The 23064-nt window shown below is 48.5% G+C and overlaps 1 protein-coding gene across 1 annotated transcript; it reads left to right on the top strand.

Moving 5' to 3' along the window:
• The first annotated feature begins 6694 nt into the window (after positions 1-6694).
• Positions 6695-22510, top strand: LOC123364150 (low molecular weight neuronal intermediate filament-like). The gene is made up of 4 exons (XM_045006001.1): positions 6695-7548; positions 13661-13978; positions 15378-15502; positions 19718-22510. The coding sequence occupies exons 1-4, from the start codon at positions 6838-6840 to the stop codon at positions 19971-19973; spliced, it is 1410 nt and encodes a 469-aa protein (XP_044861936.1). The 5' UTR covers positions 6695-6837; the 3' UTR covers positions 19974-22510.
• The last annotated feature ends 554 nt before the right edge of the window (positions 22511-23064 follow it).

The following is a 23064-nucleotide window of genomic DNA, read 5'->3' as shown; positions in this document are numbered from 1 at the left end:
AATTGTCTCTTTTTCATCTCCATGTAATTGCCCTAAACCACTGTGTAGCATTGCCTTGAGGTCTTACACACTTACCATGTTCCACCCCAGAGGTAGCTGCATTTCATGGATGGTGACGTGATTCTTGCATTTACTGGCTATTACTTTTATAGTGCAGTAGCACCAAGAGGCTTTATGTGCCTCGGATATGCTAGTTAGGTGTCTTTATATCCCTTCTCGTGCCCCCTTCATCTCCACTGCTGGGGCAGCCAGGGCTTGGTGCAAGCTGGAGCAGCCTTGGGACTACTCTGACTTGCTCCTGCAGTAACCGCCCCACAAAGGGGAAGGAGATTTGGATCACAGATGGTAAAACTCTTTGGGATCCCTTGGGAGTTAGGGGTCATGAATTAAGATATAGGATAATATTTTCAAGAGTGATGAAGACTGAGGACCCTAAATCCCATTTTCAGAAGTAACTTAGACACTTATCTGTGGTAGCCGTGTTAGTCCGTATCACCAAAAAAACCAAGGAGTCCTTGTGGCACGTTAGAGACTAACAAATTTATTTGGGCATCTAGCCAACGAAAGCTTATGCCCAAATAAATTTGTTAGTCTCTAAGGTGCCACAAGGACTCCTTGTGGTTTTTTAGACACTTATGTCACTTCTGAAAATGGGACTTAGGCACTTTTGCAAATCTTATCCATTATCTAAGGCAGTATTGAAAGACTGAAAATGAAATGCAATCTCTAAAGCCAAAAATAGGAATAGAATTCTGACCCGTACTAAGTGGGTAAGCTCTCTGGGGTGAGGACTGCCTCTTTGTTCTGTGTTTGTACAGCACCTAACACAACAGGGTGCTGATCCCTGAGTGGACCTCCAAGCTGCTACTGCAATAGGAAAATGTAAAGTTTTGGGAGACATCCTGCTTCAGGGGATAAGCTAACCACTAGTTAATGGGAATTAAGAGGAACTTGGGGGGCAGGTTATTCATCATTGCTTGTCGCAAGGTTTTCTTGCACCTTCTGCTGAAGGTGAAGCTAGAGGCAGGATACTGGATTAGATGGATGCTGGATCCAAACCAGTGTTGCAATTCCTTTGTAAAAACTTCAGCCTTGTTTTGCAGTGCTGCAACAAAATTCCCTACCTAGGTGTATCTCATCTTGGTGTGATTGATGTCCGTGTTTCAATGATGACACCCTATCTGCTCCAGGTTTGGGTCTTCCTGAGTGCCCTCTTAACCGATTCTCTTTACTCTGATAATTTCTTGGCTGGACTCTGATAAGTGTCACTGCAGAAAAATCCCCGTTACCCCAAACAGGTTGAAGAGAACAGTAGAACGGCCAGCCTAGCTCCATAGGAGAGCTCGGGGAGTTAGAGGACTGGATGGCCTCGGAGAAGGGGTAATGGACTATTCAGACTTTTCAGCCTAGGTTGCTGGCTGTCATGGAAGCTCATTACCATTCAGTGGCAGTTTGGCATCTTACGTGAAGGGACTTGGTGAATCCCCAGTCTCATTCCTGCAAGACAAGGTGGCATTTTCCAAAGCATTCGGCCTCGACTTACCTCAGATATCTTTGGAGCCTATGGGGCACTTAAGCCAGAGCTGAGTGCTTTTGATTATTCCATAACCTAAAGCCCACCTGTGCAAGCAGCACCTAAAATTGGCAGTCTCAGCAAAGAGGCCAAAGACCAAATGGGACAGATACACTGGACTCCCACTTAGTCATAGAGAATGGCTCTTCCTGGTCATGGGTGCAGCACCCTGGTAGGTCATTCTGGGCCAGTCTCTACCTGTACTGTAGATAAACAGGGGACTTCTGTCAGCCTAGAAACTTTTCTACGGTCATCTTGACAGTCACCAAAGATTGAACGTAGGACTCCAGAGATAAAGCTTGAGCTTCTGCAGCTTGAGCTAAAGGGTTAAATCCCCCAGCTGGCAGCTGTAGTAGGCTCTCAACCTCTTTTGATCCAGATGATAAACAGAGCTGGTCAGGAATTTTTTGATTAAACTCTTGTTTCATCAGAAAATGCTGATTTGTCAAAACTGAAACCTGTTTGTGGGGAAAGGCTCGACTTTGACAAATCTCTTGTTCTGAAAAATTTTTTGGAAAAAAAATCAACTTTTGAAATTGTCGAATGTCCTGGTTTGACACTTGTGAAATGAAAAGTTCTGGGGTTTAGTTGGGAATGACATTTTGTTTCAAAATTTAAGTTAATTTGTAATTTAAAAAAAATGAAAGATGAGAACGAAACATTTCAATTGACACTAACCGGTTTTGGTTGTTTCGGGGGGATTTTCGGTTTGTGAAAAATATTTTTTCCCAGTTGCACCAGGAATGAATTTATTTATTTATTTTGAAATTTTGAATTTTTTTCTGGGTTGGGAAAACAGTTTGCTGCCTACTCTAGTGCCAAATAACATGCACTGGGCAGGGATCCACACTCTTGCCAATGCTGAATTCACCTTTTTGGACAGAGATTGCAGTGTGTTAATGCTCTGCTGGACATTTTGAGAGAGTGTAACCTTCCATCAGATCTCCAGCATCCCACCTCCCCAGCAATATGACACAACACACACATGTGTTAACACTGCTTTGAGAATCGAAGGCCAGATTTTCTAGCCAGGTTGTTCGAGAAGCTTTTCATTTGCTTCTTCCTGCTTAGGAGGAAAGAAGCCACGTGCTCAGGGTTTGTCTACACTACAGTCGGAGGTGTGGTGGCAGCTTGGGCAGACGTACCTATGCTAGCCTGACTAAAAATAGCTGTGTATACAGGGAGGCACAGGCTAGCAACACAAATCCATACCCAGGGGGCTCGTACTCCTTACACCACCATATCTACACTGCTATTTTTAACCATGCTTGGGTAAAGCTGCCCAAGCTGCACTCACACCTTGGATTGCAGTGTAGACATTATACCCTCCATCATCTAAGACCATGGGCCATGCCTTTGAGTTAACAGTGATGGTTTCCTCTCTGTGAAATCTCAGTCAAATTCCCACATAGCCAAGTTCAAGAGTTGCTTTCCTCTCCAGCTGATTTTTTTCACCACTGAATGCAGTTGCTTTATGCATTTGAAGCTTTTTAAAAACATTGGTCTGACAGCAAGCGGGGTCATGTCTAGTTGCTGGCGTCTCGGGCAAGAGAGCTGTAGGGTTTTTTTTTCTCCTCTTTTTAAAAAACGCTTTGCTCAAGCAGTATGAAGAACTCGTTCTCTGAAATACCCCCCAGCTTCAGTCTTTGGGGCTATGGGGGCCAGATATTTGGTAACGGGCTCTCCAACCTGGCAGACAAAAGAATAACAAGATTCAATGGCTGGAAGCTGAAGCTGACAAATTGAGACTGGAAATAAGATGTAAATTTTTAACGGGGAAGGTAATTGGATCCATTTTCCAAGGGTTGTGGTGGATTCTCCATCGCTGGCCATTTTTAATCAGATTGGATGTCTTTCTCAAACAGATGCTCTAGTTCAAAGACATTATTTCGGGGAAGTTCTTTGGCCAGGACAGCGCATTAGATGATCATAATGGTCCCTCGGGCTTTGGAATCTATAATCTAGGTTGTGCACCTGTCCCACAGCAGAAAACTCAGAACAGTCTTGTTCAGAGAGATGGGGGCTGATGCTCGGCACCTTGCAGGATTCAGGCCTTAAATAACATGAGAGTCCTTAGCTCTTCTTCAGGTCTGTGTGGCTTGAAAGCTTGTCACTTTCACCAGCTGAAGTTGGTCCAATAAAAGATATCACCTCACCCACCTTATCTCTCTAAGACGCCCTCTTCTCCCCGCCCCCCGGTCACAACAACACTGTAAACAATATTGAATCCTTCTCCTCTAGGTCTTCTCGCAAAGGTGCCAAGGAGCACCAGTCATCTAAGTGCTGTGGATATTTGCCATCTAAGACCCAACAACTCAATTCATGTAGATCACCGAATACCCATGAGATCATAGAATCATAGAATTTCAGGGTTGGAAGAGACCTCAGGAGGTCACCTAGTCCAACCCCCTGCTCGATGATAACAGTTTTTGCTCACTGCCAGTTTGGGCTGGCTCTGAATGAGCAATAGGCATCTCATTCTGCTGCTAATCCCCTGAGGCTGCTTATCCAGAATAACACCAAAGATCTGAAATGGAACCAAACCTACTTATCAAGGCCTGATCTAATGGAGACACATTTACTCTGGTGGGCTTTGACTCAGGCCCTAAGGGACATAGTAAGTGTGCAGAAAGGTGGCTGAACATCCTCCACAGTGGCTTTTGGCCACTTCCACCAGAATCTGGCCACAACATGCAATTCACAAGTGCTAGTGGTTTTGACATGAATGCAGGAGTTATATTTTTCTGTGTTACCTAGCAGTGTCTTTATCCTTATGGGACTCTATATCTATTTTATTAAGACCCAAGCTTGTACTTGTTGAAGGCAATGGCAAAACTCCCATTTGATTTCAATGGGAATAGAATCTGTTATATTAAGAGTGGCAAGTGCCCCCGCCCCCCACTGATGTATTACTTGGGTGAAATTCTGATCTCATTTCCAGGTCTTTGAGTAGCGGTAGAATTTAGCGTCTTGCATTTAGCTTTGTTTTGTGCAATTCTGTGATCATTGTAGAACATGAAAGCAACAACACTAAGAAATGTTTTGTTCGTTAAAGAGGCTATAAATGAAAACTCCCCTCCCTTAATACATCATGGATTTGGCCCATTCCCCCTCCTGTTTCCTCCATGTAAAGAGACAATGTGGATTCTCTACAATCCAATCCATACAGGGCAGCATCTCTCCTGTTTTTAAATCCTATGCCTCATCTAAGGGGGGAAAGGTCAATCTACTACACAGGTGCAGCAAATATGCCTGAGTCAGCATCAGTTGATGACTTCGGTTTTACCCCCTGGACATAGTCTGCATAATGGAACATTGATTTATGGAATAAAGGTGAAGAAATTAATTGGAAGCAGCCAAGCAGCTGACAAACAGAATGCTCTGCAGGGTGGGGACAAAGCAGGATGAGCAGTGAAGTGTAAGAGAGGGTGAGTGAATCCTTTCTCTATATATTTTGCAATAACTCACTTCAGTTTCATGCTGAATTCAGCTAACTTGCATTTAAAAACCTTCTGTCCTTGAAAACCAGAAATGGATTCGAAGCGCTGCTCCTGCGCTTTCCTCGGCCATCAGGTCCCGCACCTCCCTTCCCCCAACACAGAAGATACCACCTTTTAAAAAAAAAAAAAAAGGCCTGGCTGCTTTTAAAGCTGGATCTACTCTGACCTGCACCAGCATGAATTGGGCATTACTGCACTGAAATCAATGGAGTTATATCCATGTAAAAGTCAGGCTGAGTTCAGAATTGGGCCTCTTTTGTGCCGGGTGCCCCACCAGCAACAGACCCGTGCCTTTGTAGCTCTGCTTGTGTACCTGCCACGCTGTCCCACTTCTCTGCTGCTCTGCGCTAGCAGAGTACTAGTAAATGTCAGTAAATCTTACAAAACAGAGTAACAAGGCTGGTCCTAACAGCTGTGTGTATTCTGGTGTTACCTGCAGAAGCAGGCAGAGCAGCCAATCTGCACAGCACATGCACAAACAGAACAACTGCAGGCTTGACCCTCATTGACATCTGTGTAACCCTGTTGGACCTGGAGGTCTCTTTAAAGCAGAGATGGGCTGAAACGACACTATTTCAAAAATCATGATCTCAAACTAACCCAAACTTCAAGGACTTAACCCTGGGATTTTGGTTCAGCCCAGTGTGAAAAGATCGGTCATTTAAAGAATTCCAATTTTTCAAATTTATCCCTGTTCTAATGCAAAGCTTGTTTCAGTCTGGGTCTCATTCTGTTGCCTCAGCAGATAGCCCCGTCTGCGTTTAAGTAACTGCCGCTGAAAGAGAAGTTGGTCCTAAATGCATAGGCCTACATTTTAAGTGACTGGTTGTTTTGATTGCCTCTGCCTCTGGTTTTGGATTGCACCAACACAAGCCACCTTTTAAAAGGGCCTGATTTTTCAGATGTGCTGTGCCCTGCCAGGGGACAGTTCCTGCAACTGCAGTTCTGGGTGGAGCCGCCATTAAAGTGGTTCAAGTTGAACACTCAAAACCACTAGCTGTTTGGAAATCTTGGGCAATTAAGATGACAGGTCAGTGATTTGTTGGGGGAAGAGTCAAAGCTAGCCTCATATCCCCTCTTCTTGGTCCTCCTTTTCCCATTCCCATCCCCAAGGATGGGGAAAAAACCCACCACATATGTTCACTTGCCCAATATGGTTGCATTTTCCTACTCCTCACTTTTGTCAGGGCTCTGCCTGGTCACTTGCGGACTCTAGTAGCCTTCACTCTTTCCCTGCATGCGCCCCCAGCTCTGAGACAGTGGTGGTGTCCTACTGGCATCCCTTCCAGCGATCACTGACAGCCTTGCCTACACCTTCCCTGTTCTTTCCCCACACCCCACCCCTCCTTTGTATCCCTCACCCTTTCTGGTGATTGTTGCAAGCAGCTGCATCCTCTGCCAGCCCCAGGGGGCCACCTTGCCTAAGCACAACCCTTCCCCTGTCAATCCTGGGGATAGGCACACATTGATTCGGTGGCAGCTCCCAGCTGCAGCCAGCACTTTGCTGATCAAGCGAATCTCAGGCAAGGAGAGAGGCAAGTGCCTCCCTGTCAGCCTCCCCCCTCCGCTGCGCTCCCTCCTCCCTGCCATGCAGATTTGCAGTTGTCTGGGCGTTGTTCATTTCCAGGAGCAGGAGGAATAGGATTGGTGTTTGCGGGGCTATAAAAGGGGAGAGCCAGGCGCATTGCCCTTCCCCACACCTTTCTGTGCATCACCCACCCAGCCTCGTCCCTTCCCTGCCTGCATCTCCCTCGCAGCCTCACCATGAGCTACAGCAGCGACCTGCTCTACCCACCCTCCTCCTATAAGAAGATCTTCGGGGACACCTCTCGCCTCTCCAGCAGAGTCTACAGCAGCTCGTCCGCTCCCCGGGCTGCCGGCTACCGCGCCCACCATGCCAGGGACTCCTACCCCTCCTCCTATCGCAAGCTGGCCGTGCCCAGCTCCGTGGACCACCTGGAGCTGCTCTCCCAGTCCAGCGCGGTGAGCAACGAGCTGAAAATCGTGCGCACCAACGAGAAGGAGCAGCTGCAGGGGCTCAACGACCGCTTCGTGACCTACATCGAGAAGGTGCACCAGCTGGAGCAGCACAACCGGCTGCTGGAGGCCGAGGTCTCCCTGCTGCGCCAGCGCCAGGCGGAGCCCTCCCGCCTGCAGCAGCTCTACGAGCAGGAGATCCGCGAGCTGCGCGCCAAGGTGGAGGAGCTGCGCCACGAGCGGGACGAGGCGCAGCTGGAGAGCCAGCAGCTGGAGCAGGGGCTGCAGCGCCTGCGGGAGCAGTGCCAGGAGGAGGCGCGCCGGCGGGAGGAGGCCGAGCTGGCGCTGCGCGAGTACAGGAAGGACGTGGACCACGCCACCCTGGCCCGGCTGGAGCTGGAGAAGAAGGTGGAGTCGCTGCTGGACGAGATCGCCTTCCTCCGGAAGGTGCACGAGGAGGAGGTGGCGGAGCTGCAAGCCTCGCTGCAGGATGCGCAGGTACCAGCGCCCTGCCCAGCCCTGTGCTGCCCTCTCCACCTGCCCCAGCCCAGCATCCCCCGGCCCTGACTGCCCCGCCCTGCGCTCCCCATGTCCCTGCCCAGCCCTGCGCTGCGCTGCTCACCTGCCCCAGCCCAGCATCCCCCGGCCCTGACCGCCCCGCCCTGCGCTCCGCTCCCCGCCTGCCCTTGCCCAGCGCTGGGCTCCCAGTTCTGTATCCCCCTGACAAACGCTGAGCTCCCCTCCCCACCTGCCCCTGCGCTCCCATCCCCTCCCCACCTGCCCCTCCTCAGCCCTGTTCTCTCTTCCCCTCCCCTCCCCTCTCCCTGCCCAGCCCCAGCCCTGCACGCTCCCTGTTCTGTATCCCCCCAGCCCTGCCGCACGGCTCACCCCACTTGTCCCTGCCCAGCACAGCACTCCCCTTTCTGCATCCCGCCTTCCCAGTGCTCCCCTCCCTGCAAGATGCCCAACAGTAGCCTCCCCAGGGTGGCACATAACACCCCCAGGGCTCAGTGTTCCCTCTGGGATTCAACCACCCAGCAATCCCGTTCCACCGCCCGCATCCCCAGGTGCCCAGCGCCCTTCTCCCCCCCACATGCCACGTGGATGGGGTGTGCCTTCACTCACCCCCAATATCCATCTCCTCCTAAGGAGTATTACACACACACACAAACCCCTCTTCCTGTGTGCTGGATAAAGTGTGTGCTACACACACGCAGCCCTGTGTCTCTGTGCTGGATAAAGTGTGTGCTACACACACACAGCCCTGTGTCTCTGTGCTGGATAAAATGTGTGCTATACACACATACGCACCCTTCCTGTGTGCTGGATGAGGTGTGTTATACGCACTGATTACCCCTCTTCTGTATGTGCTAGATGGATAGGGTGTGGCACACATGCACCATACTGCCCTCCTCCTCTATGCTGTGCATCACAGCACAGCCCTCACCCCCATCCCATAATTTTAGACTTCCATAGGCTGAGCATATAGAGAGTGTTACATACACTCCCCCTATTCTCTTCCTCTTGCATATGCTGAATGGATAGATACTAGAGCCTTTGCACTGGGCACAAAGCTATTGCAGTCGGTCATTGGAAGGTTATCTTTGTTAAGGTAGACATTTGACTGGCTCACCTCATGGTGTTGGATGCCTGCACACAATGCTTTTGCATCCTGCAGCTATGACCCCATCCTCCTTCCCTATATTGAATGGGTAATAGAGTACTTACATATTCTGCTTTTTTGATTACATTGTTTTCGGCATAAAGTCATCTGGAAGGTTAAATCAGCGCCTCATCTTCTTTTGCGTTGAGTATTGGATTGGCTCACACTGGACTGCTGGAAGTGTGATTCAGTTCCTTGAATACCACAGCAAACTGTACCTTGATTACATTATTGCTAAGCCCTGCTGGGAAGATAGCATCCTGCTGCTATACTGCAGTGCCATTGGTACAATAGGTACCTAGCACCCACCCTGCAGAGCGCACACAGTGACAATCTATTGTGCCTGAGCCATGTGCTAGTGGAATGAAAAGACCGAAGCTTAGAAGAGAAGGAAAGCTCAATCCTGGCTTCATTCATCAGTCTGGGTTTCAAGTGAAGTTGTGGGACTTTTTCTGTACATGTTGGGAGGAAAAAATGAAGCATGCTTCATGCAAAAGGTAGCTAACCCACGTTAATTCTTTGGATGTACATGAGAATAGCGGTTATCCTAATGAGCTTGTTATGTGTAGGTTTCATGGGCAGCTCAGTGACAAATCTTTTGTCATGGGGGTTTCGTTATTGTCCACTTTGCAAGGTGTTGTCAGACAAATGTTAAAATGCACGTAAAGGTATTAAAACACCAGATCCGTAAGGACAGACCCAGAGCAGCTAAGTGAAGCGGCTGCACAGCTGCAGTTGCATTATTGATGGAAACGGATGAATCTCCTGAGCATTGAAATCAATAGCTGGTGCAGAGGTATTGTAATGCAGCCTTGAGTATCCAGATGGAATCATAGAAACACAGGGCTGGAAGGGAATTAAGAGGTTATCAAGTCCAGCCCCCTGCGCTGAGGCAGAGCCAAGTAAATGGAGACTGTCCCTGAGAGGTGTTTGTCCAGCCTGTCCTTAAAACCTCCAATGATGGGGATTCCACAACCTCCTTTGGAAGCCTGTTCCAGAGCTTAACCACCCTTAGAGTTAGAAAGTGTTTCCTACTATTTCCCCTCAATCTCCCTTGCTGCAGATTAAGCCCATTATGTTTTGTCCTGCCTTGCACACAGAGAACAGTTGATCACCATCCTCTTTATAACTGTATTTGAAGACTGTTGTCAGGTCCCCCCTCGTTCTTCTTTTCTCAAGACTAAACATGCCCAGGTTTTTTAACCTTTCCTTGTAGATTAGGTTTTCTAAACTTATTATCATGTGTGTTGCTTTCCTCTGGACTCTCTCCAATTTATCTGCATCTTTCCAAAAGTGTGGCACCCAGAATTTGACACAATGCTCCAGCTGAGGCCTCACCAGTGCCGAGAGGAACAGGACAATTACCTTATGTGCAACGCTCCGGTTAACTGCATCACACCATTGTCTCATGTTCAATTTGTGATCCACTACAATCCCCGGACCCTTTCCAGCAGTACTGCCACCAAGCAGTTATTCCCCATTTTTGTAGCTGTGCATTTGATTTTTCCTTGCTAAGTGTAGTTCTTTACACTTTTCTTTCCTGAATTTCATCTTGTTGATTTCAGACCAATTTGTCAAGGCCACTTGAATTCTAATCCTGTCTTCCAAAGTGTTTGCAACCCCTCTCAGCTTGGTGTCATCTGCAAATTTTATAAGCATACTCTCCACCCCATTGTGCAAATCATTAATAAAAATATTAAATAGTTTCAGACCCAGGACTGACCCCTGCAGGACCCCAGTAGATACACCCTCCCAGTCTGACAGTGAACCACTGATAACTATTCTTTGAGTATCAGAGGGGTAGCCGTGTTAGTCTGGATCTGTAAAAGCAGCAAAGAATCCTGTGGCACCTTATAGACTAACAGACGTTTTGGAGCATGAGCTTTCATGGGTGAATACCCACTTCGTCGGATGCAAGACTTTCTTTGAGTATGGCCTTTCAACCAGTTGTGCACCCACCTTCTAGTAATTCCATCTAGACTACATTTTGCTTATGAGAATGTCATGTGGGACAGGTCAAAAGCCTTACTAAAATCAAGATCTATCGCATCTACTCCTTCTCCCCATCTGCTGGGCCAGTAACCGTGTCAGAGAAGGAAATTAGGTTGGTTTGGCATGATTTATTCTTGATAAATCTATGCTGGCTAGTCCTTATAACCCCATTATCCTCGAGGTGCTCACAAATTGATTGTGCAATAATTTGTTCTGGCATCTTTCCAGGTATTAAAGTTAGGCTGACTGGTCTATAATTCCCAGGGTGCTCTTTGTTGCCATTCTTAAAAACAGATACTATGTTTGCCCTTCTCCAGTACTCTGGGACCTCACCCATCCACCATGGATTTCCCCTGAGATGTCACGAGGGACGCAAAGTACATTCAGATGACCAAAGCTTTGGCTAATGAAAAGGGATTTTCATGTAATTTATGCAGAGGAAGGTTGGTGTTGTAGCTAACGCACTGGATTGGGATTTGAGATGAGCTCTGCTACAGATTTCTTATGTGACTTGGCCAAGTCGCTTAGTCTGAGCCTGACCCAGTTTCCTGTCTGTAATATCAGGACACTACTCTCCCATTCTTTGTCTCTCTCGATCAGAAACTGTTAGGGGTGGGGAGGGACTGTCTCAGTCTTTGTACAGCACTTAGGCCATTGGGGCACGTAGATATAATTGTAATAATACCACAAATAGATTTTTTTGGTGGGGCAGAGAAGGGTACAACTCTGGCTATAACCGGGAAATTTGGCTATGGCTGCAATAATCAAGGTTGCGCTGTATTCTCAGAGTTCGTTAAACCTAGAAATATGACTCTGCTTCCGCTTTGTTCTCACTTGCTTGCTTGTTTCTCTGACAGCGGCTTTCAGTCCCCCCTTAACTATGCTACTTGCAGCAAATATATATGTTTTAGTGCTTTGCTAGATTGGAGCCAGGGTGCTGTGCACCTTACAGGATCAAGCCAGCATAATGAGACCACTTCAGCCTTGGAGTTGCATCTGCTTACACTACAGCTGACTTTGACCCAGTACATTCCTGAATACATGAATATTTGAACTTCTCCTAGACTAGGAGCTGAAGCCCATTTCATTCAAAGCAGGACTTTCCCCTGCATTAGAGGTCTGATTTCACGTATGACCCCCCTGTGTAATGAGGTATAATGATACCAGCAAATGCCATTTCTTTTGCATATTTGCTACAATGTCCTTTGTTTGCAAGGTTAAACTCTACTTCTGGAATGCCATTCATTTTGCATCATAGAATCATAGAATATCAGGGTTGGAAGGGACCTCAGGAGGTATCTAGTCCAACCCCCTGCTCAAAGCAGGACCAATCACCAATACATAACTTATCTTCATATATAGGACTAAATCCATTGCTAGAGTTGCACTTGCATATTCCATATTCCTCAGTGAGGAACTCCACTGGTTGTATTATAATAAATATGTGCAGGACTCTGATGAGCAAACCCTAAAATGAGCTCTTTGTATCATGGCTACAATCCACCATCTGTATGGAAATTCACTGAAAGACCAATAACTTTCTGGCTTTCCTAATATTTTTCAGCATAAGGCCAGGTTGTGGAAAACTCTTTCAATGTGTAAAATCTGTAATCTGCAGAGCTCCAAAGAATACAGCAGGCCCCAGGGGCAGGATTGAGAAGGCAAAGCATTCTGTTTGCCCACAATGCTGTCATTTTTCTCCCTCAAATGGGTGAGCAATAAACCAGTTACATTTACACGTTTAGATTCAGATTGAATTGTGACTGAAGGCCAGCACTGTACAGAATTATGCAGAAACACTGGACAACTTAAATAAATGAGTCATTTCACTCTTGGGTGGTGTTACGGTAGCAACACTTAGCAGAGCTGTGTGTAGGATCAAAAAGGACTTGCTAACCAATCCTGCACAACTCACATGTCTAAAATTAATGCTGTACCTGTCAAAGTCTTTGCTCCTCTGATGCATTTCTTTGAACCCAGGTTAATTTGCTATGTTAACCTTGTAATTGTTGAGATATTGACTTTTAACATGAGTCACTATCTAATCTATCCATCCATCACCATCCACCCCCTCTATCTATCTATCTATCTTCATACACACCCTCTCTGTCACTGTCTATGCACAAATACACGTAGAGAGAATGTCTGTCTAATGCATCTATACGTATCCATCTATGTGTCCTTTGCCTATCTGGTCTTTCTGCCTACATATTTACTCACCGTGGCTATAGACGGGGCACGGTGGCTGGTCAGCTGGTATAAACTGACATTGCTCCACTGAAGTCAGTGGAGCAATGCAGATTTACACCAGCTAAGGATCTGGTCCCATATAATTTGTATTTTATAGCTTTAGCATATCATGCATGTGGAGGCGAGGGTCCTGCAATGTTCCCCCAGGCTATGTGACATTCTGTCATGCACCAGTGACTGCCCGCTTCATGTCCACCAATCCACTTTGTTAGGACTTATTCCTGCCCCAAGTATCTGAATAATTTGGCTAGCTGCTGGGGAAACCTCACATCTCCCCCTGCCCTCAGGCCATCCCGTGACGGCAAAGGAGTTCCAGGACCGTGCATGCCTGTGGAGAGAACAGCCATGTAGCACTGAATCCCCTGACTTCATTTCTACCTTTTCCTTAATTCAAAGAGCCTCTGTATTGGGACCTCGTGATGCTGGGCTCCACCACTCGTAAGAGGTCTGGAGCTCAGTATGGGAGCCATTTGTCCTCCAGCTTGCTTCGTGCAGAGGAAACACAGCTGTTCCACTGTGTCTTGAGTGCTCCGGCTCTGCATGGGGGACAAGGGGAAGGATCTGGGCCATCATTTGGGGCATTCAGCCTAGGATGTCAAGGAACAGCCCCGAGCAGCTTCAGTGTCTTTGTATTCCTCTCCGTTTCCCCATGCTTCATGCTATCTGTGTGTGGGATGGGATCCCTTCCTTCTGTGCCCTCTCCAGGTCTCGGTGGAGGTGGACGTGAGCAAGCCTGATCTCACGGCTGCCTTGAAGGAGATCCGCATGCAGTACGAGGTCCTTTCCGCCCGGAACCAGCAGTCCGCCGAAGAGTGGTACAAATCTAAATTCGCCAACTTCACTGAGGAGGCAGCTCGCAGCAGTGACAGCATCCGCCAGGCCAAGGAGGAGATCACGGAGTACCGGCGCCAGCTGCAGGCCCGTAACATCGAGATCGAGGCTCTGAGGAATGCCAATGAGTCCCTGGAGAGGCAGCTGCAGGAAGCGGAGGAGAGGAGCAATGGGGAGATCCATAATCTGCAGGTAGAATCATAGAATATCAGGGTTGGAAGGGACCTCAGGAGGTATCTAGTCCAACCCCCTGCTCAAAGCAGGACCAATCCCCCAACTAAATTCCCAAATGGTCCCCTCAAGGATTGAACTCATAACCCTGGGTTTAGCAGGCCAGTGCTCAAACCACTGAGCTATCCCTGACACTTGCCAACAGACACTGGCTTCTTATTTGTTTCCAACTCAAGAGCACACTCGCAGCCCTAGGAATCAGAGACTCAAGTGGCAAAATGCCAGATATGCATCTAGCAAAGATTATCCTGGGCTTTTGTCTTTCCTGATAGCTTTTGGGCATGTTTGCACTGGGAAGAAGACAGTCCTTACACAGAGATGGGATGTACACCTCTACCCCGATATAACGCTGTCCTCAGGAGCCCAAAAATCTTACCGCGTTATAGGTGAAACCACGTTATATCGAACTTGCTTTGATACACCGGAGTGTGCAGCCCCGCCCCCCTGGAGCGCTGCTTTACCACGTTATATCCGAATTTGTGTTATATCGGGTCGCGTTATATCGGAGTAGAGGTGTACTTAGCAAACCTTGCCCTGAATGGGAGGAGGAGAGACTATGATAGTAACATTTCTATATGTCCCACCTGTGATCTTCAAACACTTTGAAAACATTCATTCACTACCCTGGGTGAGGTAGATTGTAAGTATTATTAGCCCCACGTCTCAGCTTGGGAAACGGAGGCACAAAGCATTCATTGATCTTTGGGGGGCCTCTGTTTTTTGGGTGTCCACTGAGGGGCTGATTTCCAGAGGTGCTCGAATTCCAATTGCACCTCCCAAATGGTTCCACTTTTTTGAAATTGTAGATCTAAGTGACTTGCCCAAGATCAGGCTGTGAGCCAACAATAGAACCTAGAAGTCCGGGCTTCTAGTCTTCTGATTTGACTATTAGATTAGATAGAAAAAATAATAATCACGTGAACTCTTTTGAGGAACAGAGCTCATTTGCTAGAACAGCAGACGTCTGATATGCTGGGGAAGGGACCAGCCCAAACGAATGTCTGGTCGTATTAGTAAATGTATAGGATCACTACTGAGATTTGGGATATGCACTGTATAAACACAGAATAAGACAATCCCTTCTCTGAGGAGACTGCAGTTGAAATAAACAAGGCAGAGGTGGGAGGGAAAAGAGGTGAAATGACTTGCCCTGCTCAAACAGCAAGTTAGTGGCATAGCCAGGAATGGAAACCCAGTCCAGTCTGGGTCCCAGTCCAGCACTCTGCTCCACTGGACCACACTGATATCGCCTCCTGAGATCGGTTTGAACAACACATCTGGAAGGAGGGGCACTAAAAGCAAATGAGAGGGACCTATTGACATGATCAGAATGTTCTCCCTTCCACTTCTTTTTCTGCAGGAGACTATTAACCAGCTTGAAAATGCTCTAAGGACGACCAAGGGAGAGATGGCTCGTCACCTCCGAGAGTACCAAGACCTGCTGAATGTGAAGATGGCCCTGGATATTGAAATAGCTGCATACAGGTAAAACGATACCAAGAGGCCTTCTTCCCCGATGGCTTTGGGGATGTTTGATGCTGGCGGTCACACCTCTCCATTTGCATAGAGAGAAACAAATACCCAGAAACATTATATCCCTGGATATTCTGTAAGATTGTGTATCAATCCAGCTGCGCAGTTCTGTAATGAGAAAAATTGCAGCAGATCCCCAGGTTCAGCTCAGGGTTAGAACTGGTCAAAAGCCCCCATCCCCCCATTGCTCCTATTTTGACTCCTGTCCTCCTCATACGCATACGCATTTTAAAGTTTCCAGAGATTAATAGATTCTAAGGCCAGAAGGGACCACTGTGATCATCTAGTCTCACCTCCTGCATAACACAGGGCAGAGAAGGTCCCCAAAAATAATTCCTTGAGCGGAGCCTTTAAAAAAACATCCAAAAAGGAATCCATAGCAATATGCATTAGGAAACCTAGATCAAAATGCTGTACAGCAGCCATCTGTCTGTCTAGATCTTCAAGCTGGGATTTTCAAATGACCTAAAGGAGTTAGGTGCTCAGATCCCATTTAAATAGAAATATGGTATCCAGCTCCCTTATTCGTCTTTGAAGATCCCTGACATATATCACTGTCATCACCAGGGGCGGCTCTACCTTTTTGGCCGCCCCAAGCAGTCATGCCCGGGAGGCGCCCCGGAGCCGCGGGAGCAGCGGACCTCCCGCGGGCATGACTGCAGAGGGTCCGCTGGTCACGCGGCTCGGCTGGACCTCCCGCAGCTGCGGATGGTTCGCAGGTCCGGCGGCTCTGCATGCCTGCGGGAGGTCCAGCCGAGCCGCGGGACGAGCGTCCCCTCCGCAGTCATGCCTGCGGCAGGTCCGGTCGTCCCGGGGCTCCGGTGGACCTCCCGCAGACATGACTGCGGCAGGTCCGCCGGCCCAGCCTGCCGCCCCCCCGGGAAAGGGCCGCCCCACGCGCGTGCTTGCCGCGCTGGGGTCTGGAGCCGGCCCTGGTCATCACCATGTTGCCTGGACACTCATCTCCATGGCATCATTGATGTCACGTAGTTGTGACGCTCTCGTCAGGGAATCCAGAACCCTAAGCCACCGTGTTACCTCTCTGCCTCGAAAAGTGAGAGCTTTGCGGCTGCTAAACTGTGCATCAGCTCCCTGATGCTCCAGTGTGTCTGCCTTGCTAATGAGCTCCTCCAGACTCTGCCAGTCCAAACATGGCCATGCAGGTAAGAATCAGTGAAGCCCAGGTCCTGAGTTCCTGAGACATCTCCCTGCGGTCCTTCTCACCGGACACGCTTAGAAATTATGAAGTTTACTGCTTCCAAAGAGACAGAGCACTCACCAGCCTGTTTGGCTGAGGACTCACGCATCAATATAACAGCGCTGGGGTGATTTTGTATAAAACAAGAACAAGTTATGTGATATGGCCATGAAAAAAGCTAATGCGGTCTTGGGATGCATCAGGCAAGGTATTTCCAGTAGAGATAAGGAGGTGTTAGTACCGTTATACAAGGCACTGGTGAGACCTCATCTGGAATACTGTGTGCAGTTCTGGTCTCCCATGTTTAAGAAGGATGAATTCAAATTGGAACAGGTACAGAGAAGGGCTACTAGGATGATCCGAGGAACCTGTCTTATGAAAGGAGACTCAAAGAGCTTGGCTTGTTTAGCCTAACCAAAAGAAGGTTGAGGGGAGATATGATTGCTGTCTATAAATATATCAGAGGAATAAATACCAGGGAGGGAGAGGAATTATTTAAGCTCAGTACCAATGTGGACCCAAGAACAAATGGATATAAACTGGCCATCAGGAAGTTGAGACTTAAAATTAGACGAAGGTTTCTAACAATCAGAGGAGTGAAGTTCTGGAACAGCCTTCCAAGGGGAGTAGTGGGGGCAAGAGACATATCTGTCTTCAAGACTAAGCTTGATAAGTTTATGGAGGGGATGGTATGATGGCATAGCCTACTTTTGGCAATTAATTGATCTTTGATTATTAGCAGGTAAATATGCCCAATGGTCTGTAATGGGATGTTAGATGGGGTAGGATCTGAATTACTACAGAGAATTCTTTCCTGGGTGTCTGGCTGGTGAGTCTTGCCCACATGCTCAAGGTTTAGCTGATTGCCATATTTGGGGTCGGGAAGGAATTTTCCTCCAGGGCAGATTGGCAGAGGCCCTGGGGGTTTTTTGCCTTCCTCTGCAGCATGGGGCACGGGTCACTTGCTGGAAGATTCTCTGCACCTTGAAGTCTTTAAACCATGATTTGAGGACTTCAATGGCTCAGACACAGGTTTGTTACACAGGGCCGCCCAGAGGGGGGGGGCAAGAGGGGCAATTTGCCCCAGGCCCCGGGCCCCACAGGGGCCCCCACGAGAGTTTTTTGGGGCCCCTGGAGCGGGGTCCTTCACTCAGCGAATTACTGCCGAAGCAGGACCTGCCGCCGAAGTTCAGCTCGGTCTTTGGCGGTAATTCGGCGGCGGGGGGCCCTTCCATTCCGGGACCCGCTGCCGAAGTGCCCCGAAGACCCGCGGCGGGGGAACCCCCGCTGCCGAATTACCGCCGAATACCGGGCTGCACTTCGGCGGCGGGTCCTGTTTCGGCGGTAATTCGGCGGCGGGGGGTCCCCACCGCGGGTCTTCGGGGCACTTTGGCGGCGGGTCCCGGAACGGAAGGGCCCCCCGCTGCCGAAGACCCCAGGCCTCCGGAATCCTCTGGGCGGCCCTGTTGTTACAAGAGTGAGTGGGTGAGATTCTGTGGCCTGCGTTGTGCAGGAGGTCACACTATATGATCATAATGGTCCCTTCTGACCTTAAAGTCTAAGTTTTTTAATAAAGAGCACAGATTTAAGTGATATCAGGCAAGAATAAAAGAGGATAAAAGGATTAAACAATACAAAAGTAACATGCTTTCTAGTGCCTAAAGCTTAATTCTAGGAAGATATATCTTTGCTGAAAACAGTTTCTCATTTGTAGCAAATTATCAGCCAGGATCTACCATCAGGGCCGGCTCCAGAGCCCAGTGGGGCAAGCACCCGCCTGGGGCGGCCCTTTCCCGGGGGGGCGGCAGGCTGGGCCGGCGGACCTGCCGCAGTCATGCCTGCGGGAGGTCCACCGGAGCCCCGGGAGCAGTGGACCTCCCGCAGGCATGACTGCGGAGGGGATGCTCAGCCGGCGGCTCCAGTGGACCTCCCGCAGGCATGACTGCGGACGGTTCGCTGGTCCCGCGGCTCAACTGGACCTCCCGCAGACATGCCTGCGGCAGCTCAAGCAGAGCTGCCGGACCAGCGAACCGCCCGCAGCTGCGGGAGGTCCAGCCGAGCCGCGCGACCAGCGGACCCTCCGCAGTCATGCCCGCGGGAGGTCCGCTGCTCCCGCGGCTCGGGGGCGCCTCCCGGGCATGACTGCCTGGGGTGGCCAAATTTGTAGAGCCGCCCCTGTCTACCATTCACAGGCTCAGAGGGTGCTGTACCCTGTGTTCCCAAGTGATGGATAACTAAGGGTTCTTTCCCCTTCTTTTTGTAGTCCTGTGAACCTTTGAAGTGTATCTCCATGTAAAGTTTTTCTCCCCTGCTGCTTGTGCAGATGCCAGGCTGTCTCCTTCCTCCTCTGGTCAATCTGTTTCTCTGCTTGGCTTAATCACTTGCTTTCCTTCGATGTAAATGTCTTTCCATTGTCTCTGGCCTCACCTTGCTCAATATGCATTGGGGATGCAGGCAAACAAACAGCCAAGACAGCATTCCTTTGTCAAGGGCAGAGTGCCTCCAAAAGCCTATTTTAAGAACATATTTCCATCACACATCTGTAGTGCTATATACGCGACCTGGACACGCACCCCGCGATGATATTCATCACCAGCGTGTCGCCAGTTTTTCTCTGATTTCTTCCACGACACGGTTTGGCTGGATGGTCTGAGTCGCAGGGTTTGGCTGGATAGTTTGTCTGGGGTGTGCCCGTGAAGTAGCTCTTCAGGTCTCAGTAGCCTTTGATCGATAGCGCTTAGTGGAATGCTGAGCCTGCCATAGAGGCTGTTCCTTCCTGGGGGCAACGTGCTGATTGATCGCTTGCCTGCTTTCCCATGGGTGTGGGGGGGGGGAAGTTCCCCGTTGCCACATCTCGATGAAAACTGATCTGGGGAGGATATTTTAGAAAGGAGAAGGCAGGGATCTGAAATCTTGCTCCAGCAAGCAGCTTCATTGCACCTTTCTTGGTGTTTCCCTCTCCCCCTCAGGAAATTACTGGAAGGGGAGGAAACGCGGCTAAGCACCGTCAGCAGCGGGAACACCTTCGGCCTTGGCTACACGTTCTCATCTAGCCCTTTCTCCGGCGCAAAAGCCTTCTCTACCAGCACAGTCACTGTCAGGAGGGAGGAGAAGCGAGACCTGCAGGAAAGCATCAAGGATCCCAGACTTTCAGAGGAGCCGAAGCCTGCTGAGGAAGGTCAGCCCGGAGAAGAAAAGGCTGAAACCGTCCCAGCCAAGAACTAAACTGGAGTGAAGTCACTATGCGCCTCCCCAAAGGGAAAAGGAGTCCCTCACAAGCGAGAGATTACGTTGTGTTCTAATGTAGCCAATTACAGTAATACTGAGCGGCAGCCTGGTCCAGTGGCTAGTGCTCCGGACTGGGACTCAGAGTCCTGGGTTCTAGTCCCAGCTCTGCCACTGGCCTGCTGGGTGACCTTGGGCAAGTCACTTCACCTCCCTGCGCCTCAGTTTCCTCTCTCACCTTGTCTATGTAGATTGTAAGCTTCTCTGGGCAGGGACTGTCTCTGGCTATGTGTTTGTACGGCGCCTAGCACAATGGGACCTTGATCTCCGTTGGAACCTTTGGTGCTGCTCTAATAATGCTTGTAGAACAAAGGTGTATATATATGTGTGTTCTGTGCCCTCTCCAGGCTCGACTTCCAGGCCCTCATCCTGCTCACACTGCACATGGTGGTAAAACATTCCAGTGACTTCAGCGGGGTCAGAGTTGGGTCCCTACATAACAGTGTCCAGGGCTTCAGAGCCCTGACCCCTCCCTCCCACACTCTGCAGTGCACCGTTAGCTGCTCCAACCCCTATTCTCTCCATTGCGGTTTATAGAGTGGACTCAGTTGAATGGGAGGTTGGCTGGTGCAGCTAGATGCTCAGAACCAAACCTTGGCCCCTGTTGAAGTAAATATTGAAACGCCCATAGATTCTAGGGGACCATTTTATTGGCCCAAAGCCTGGCAAACTTGGTCTAGTTTCTGAAAGGATTGGGAACCAAAGCCACTAAATACCCTATGGAAACCAAGTGAGAATGAGGGTGTAAATGGTTTCTTGAAAGGCCCTTAGACACACCTATTATTCGGCAATAGCTAGAGCAGTGTTTCCCAAACTGCGGGTCACCGCCCTGAATGGGGACAGGCCATCAGCAGATGGCGTCACAGTGATCCCTAGTGTTCAGAGGACACCATTTTGCGCTGCACAGCGTAACCTCGCATGTATGGTGCGTGCAAGGTCACAATGCCTGGAGGGCGCCATTTTGCTCTACAAAATGGCTGCCTCCGCACAGTGAGCCCTCGTATACACTATACGGATGAGGTCACGCTGTGCGAAGGATGCTATTTGGCTCTTCAAAATGGCATCCTCCATGCTGTCTGGAGTCCCGGGAAGAACTAAGTCATTAAAATGGGGTCGTGCCAGCAAAAAAGTTTGAGAACCCCCAATCTAGAGCAATGCTGGTCCGGCATATTCATAGATGGTCAGCCAGTTTCTTCCATTCCCCCTTTCCCTCGTCTTTGTTGGGAGTAGGGTGACCAGACAGCAAGTGTGAAACGGGGACGGGGATGAGGGGTAATTGGCACCTATATAAGAAAGCCCCAAATATCGGGACTGTCTCTATAAAATCGGAATTTCTGGTCACCCTAGTTGGGAGTTGTCTCAGCACTCAGCCCCAACCTCCTCATGAGACTCCTTCCATTCTTAACACCTTGCTCTGCCTTTCCTGGGTCATCTTAGCTATACCAACAAACCCTTTCTAGTGTAGATAAGGCCATGCACGACAAGAGGAGAGATAGAAAAGCTCTGGTTTAAGGCCAGTTTTTGATGCATTTATTCACACTGAATAGCACCTTACTCCATAAGTGGTCTCACTGGGGTACTAGCAAGGGTCTCAGTGTAAATAAGGGTACTAAGAAATCTGGCCCTTTGAGATGGATTTTCACAAGAGCACACTTGGTGTGTTTGGTGTTGAGCCTTTCTGCCAATCTGGCCAAGATTTTGGAATTTGCAAATTTAGCCCTTCCTGATTAATAGTGGATTTATAGCTCTTCTTTAAAAAAACAGCATTACGGGAGCGTAGGGCAAATTGCATCAGTAATATTTTCTTGGAATGGCAATCTGAAGATGTCATGGAAATTCAGGTGCTGTAATTATGATGCAGAAAGGCCGTCTGTAAACACAGTCTGATAACCTTCAGTTAACATCCATATGTTATTTGTCTGTTTCTCTTCCAACCCACGAATGTACCCCGGGGGAAAAGAATTGTATCATGAAAGTGAATGTTCTGTAGAAAGAATTAGCTTGATATTCTGAATGTAGAGCAGACAGCGATTGATCGCTGGGAACATTAGAGTTCTGTTAGAGGGCTTGAGGTAGGTTTAAAACTTTAGTCTAGAGCTGGTCAAAATGGTTCGAATTTCAAAACATTGATGATTTCAGAATTTGCCATTTGAAGGGGGAAAAAATTGGGGAGAAACTTTATCCCCATTTTTCAATCAACTGGAGAACTTTAGACTGTTACTGAATGCAGATCCATGGCCTAATCTAGAGTGTGTATGTATAGTGGAATGTAGACTGGTTATAAGACAATGGTTATTGCAAGTGCTCTTTCTTTAATCGATATGACATTTTGGATCGAGGTATCATTTTGCATGAAGTTATCTGTCAGATAATTTGAATGTGACTTTCCTCTTTTTCCATTAAAATATTCTGTGTTTATTTGGAAGGCAAATGAATAGAAAACCGAACCCCCAATAAACAGTATGTTGGTGTCTGAACAAAAATGTTGTTTGCAGCTTGTAAACTCATCTGCCTGGCATCCTAGTCCTAAATCTCAGCATGTATCTCCATCTATGTCTATGAAGCTACATTGATTTCTCCCAGCTGAGGATCTGGTCCTGTATTTCTAAGTCTCATTTGTTTAACACATGTGCCATACTCTAGTCCAGGGACCATGATTTGGTTGTTGGCTTCAGCATTTTTAGTTCTCTGTGCTTTATTTTTATCCGTTTCTTTCCCCCATTGGAAATACTGGGCCAGATCTTTAGTTGACGTAAATCGGCATAACTCTGCTGAAGTCAGTGGAAAGACACTGATTTACACCAGCTCAATATCCGGTTCTGTATTTAAAGCCCATTGCCAAGTGCCTGTAGGGGACGCAGTTCAGACAGCGAGTGCAAGGCCTATGCACTGGTTAAGCCTTCAGAATTGGACAGATTCTTTGCAAAGGGACGAGTTTCACCCCTAAGCAACGGTTGTGACAAAGGAGTTGGGGTGGGAGGGAACAGCATTTAAACAGCAGATGAACATAGTCACAATCTATATATTGTAA

The sequence above is a fragment of the Mauremys mutica genome, chromosome 2 (genome assembly GCF_020497125.1).
Source record: "Mauremys mutica isolate MM-2020 ecotype Southern chromosome 2, ASM2049712v1, whole genome shotgun sequence".
In the NCBI taxonomy this organism is placed as follows: Eukaryota; Metazoa; Chordata; order Testudines; family Geoemydidae; genus Mauremys; species Mauremys mutica.
Note: the sequence above shows the minus strand (reverse complement) of the source record. Positions and strands in the feature narration are given on the sequence as shown.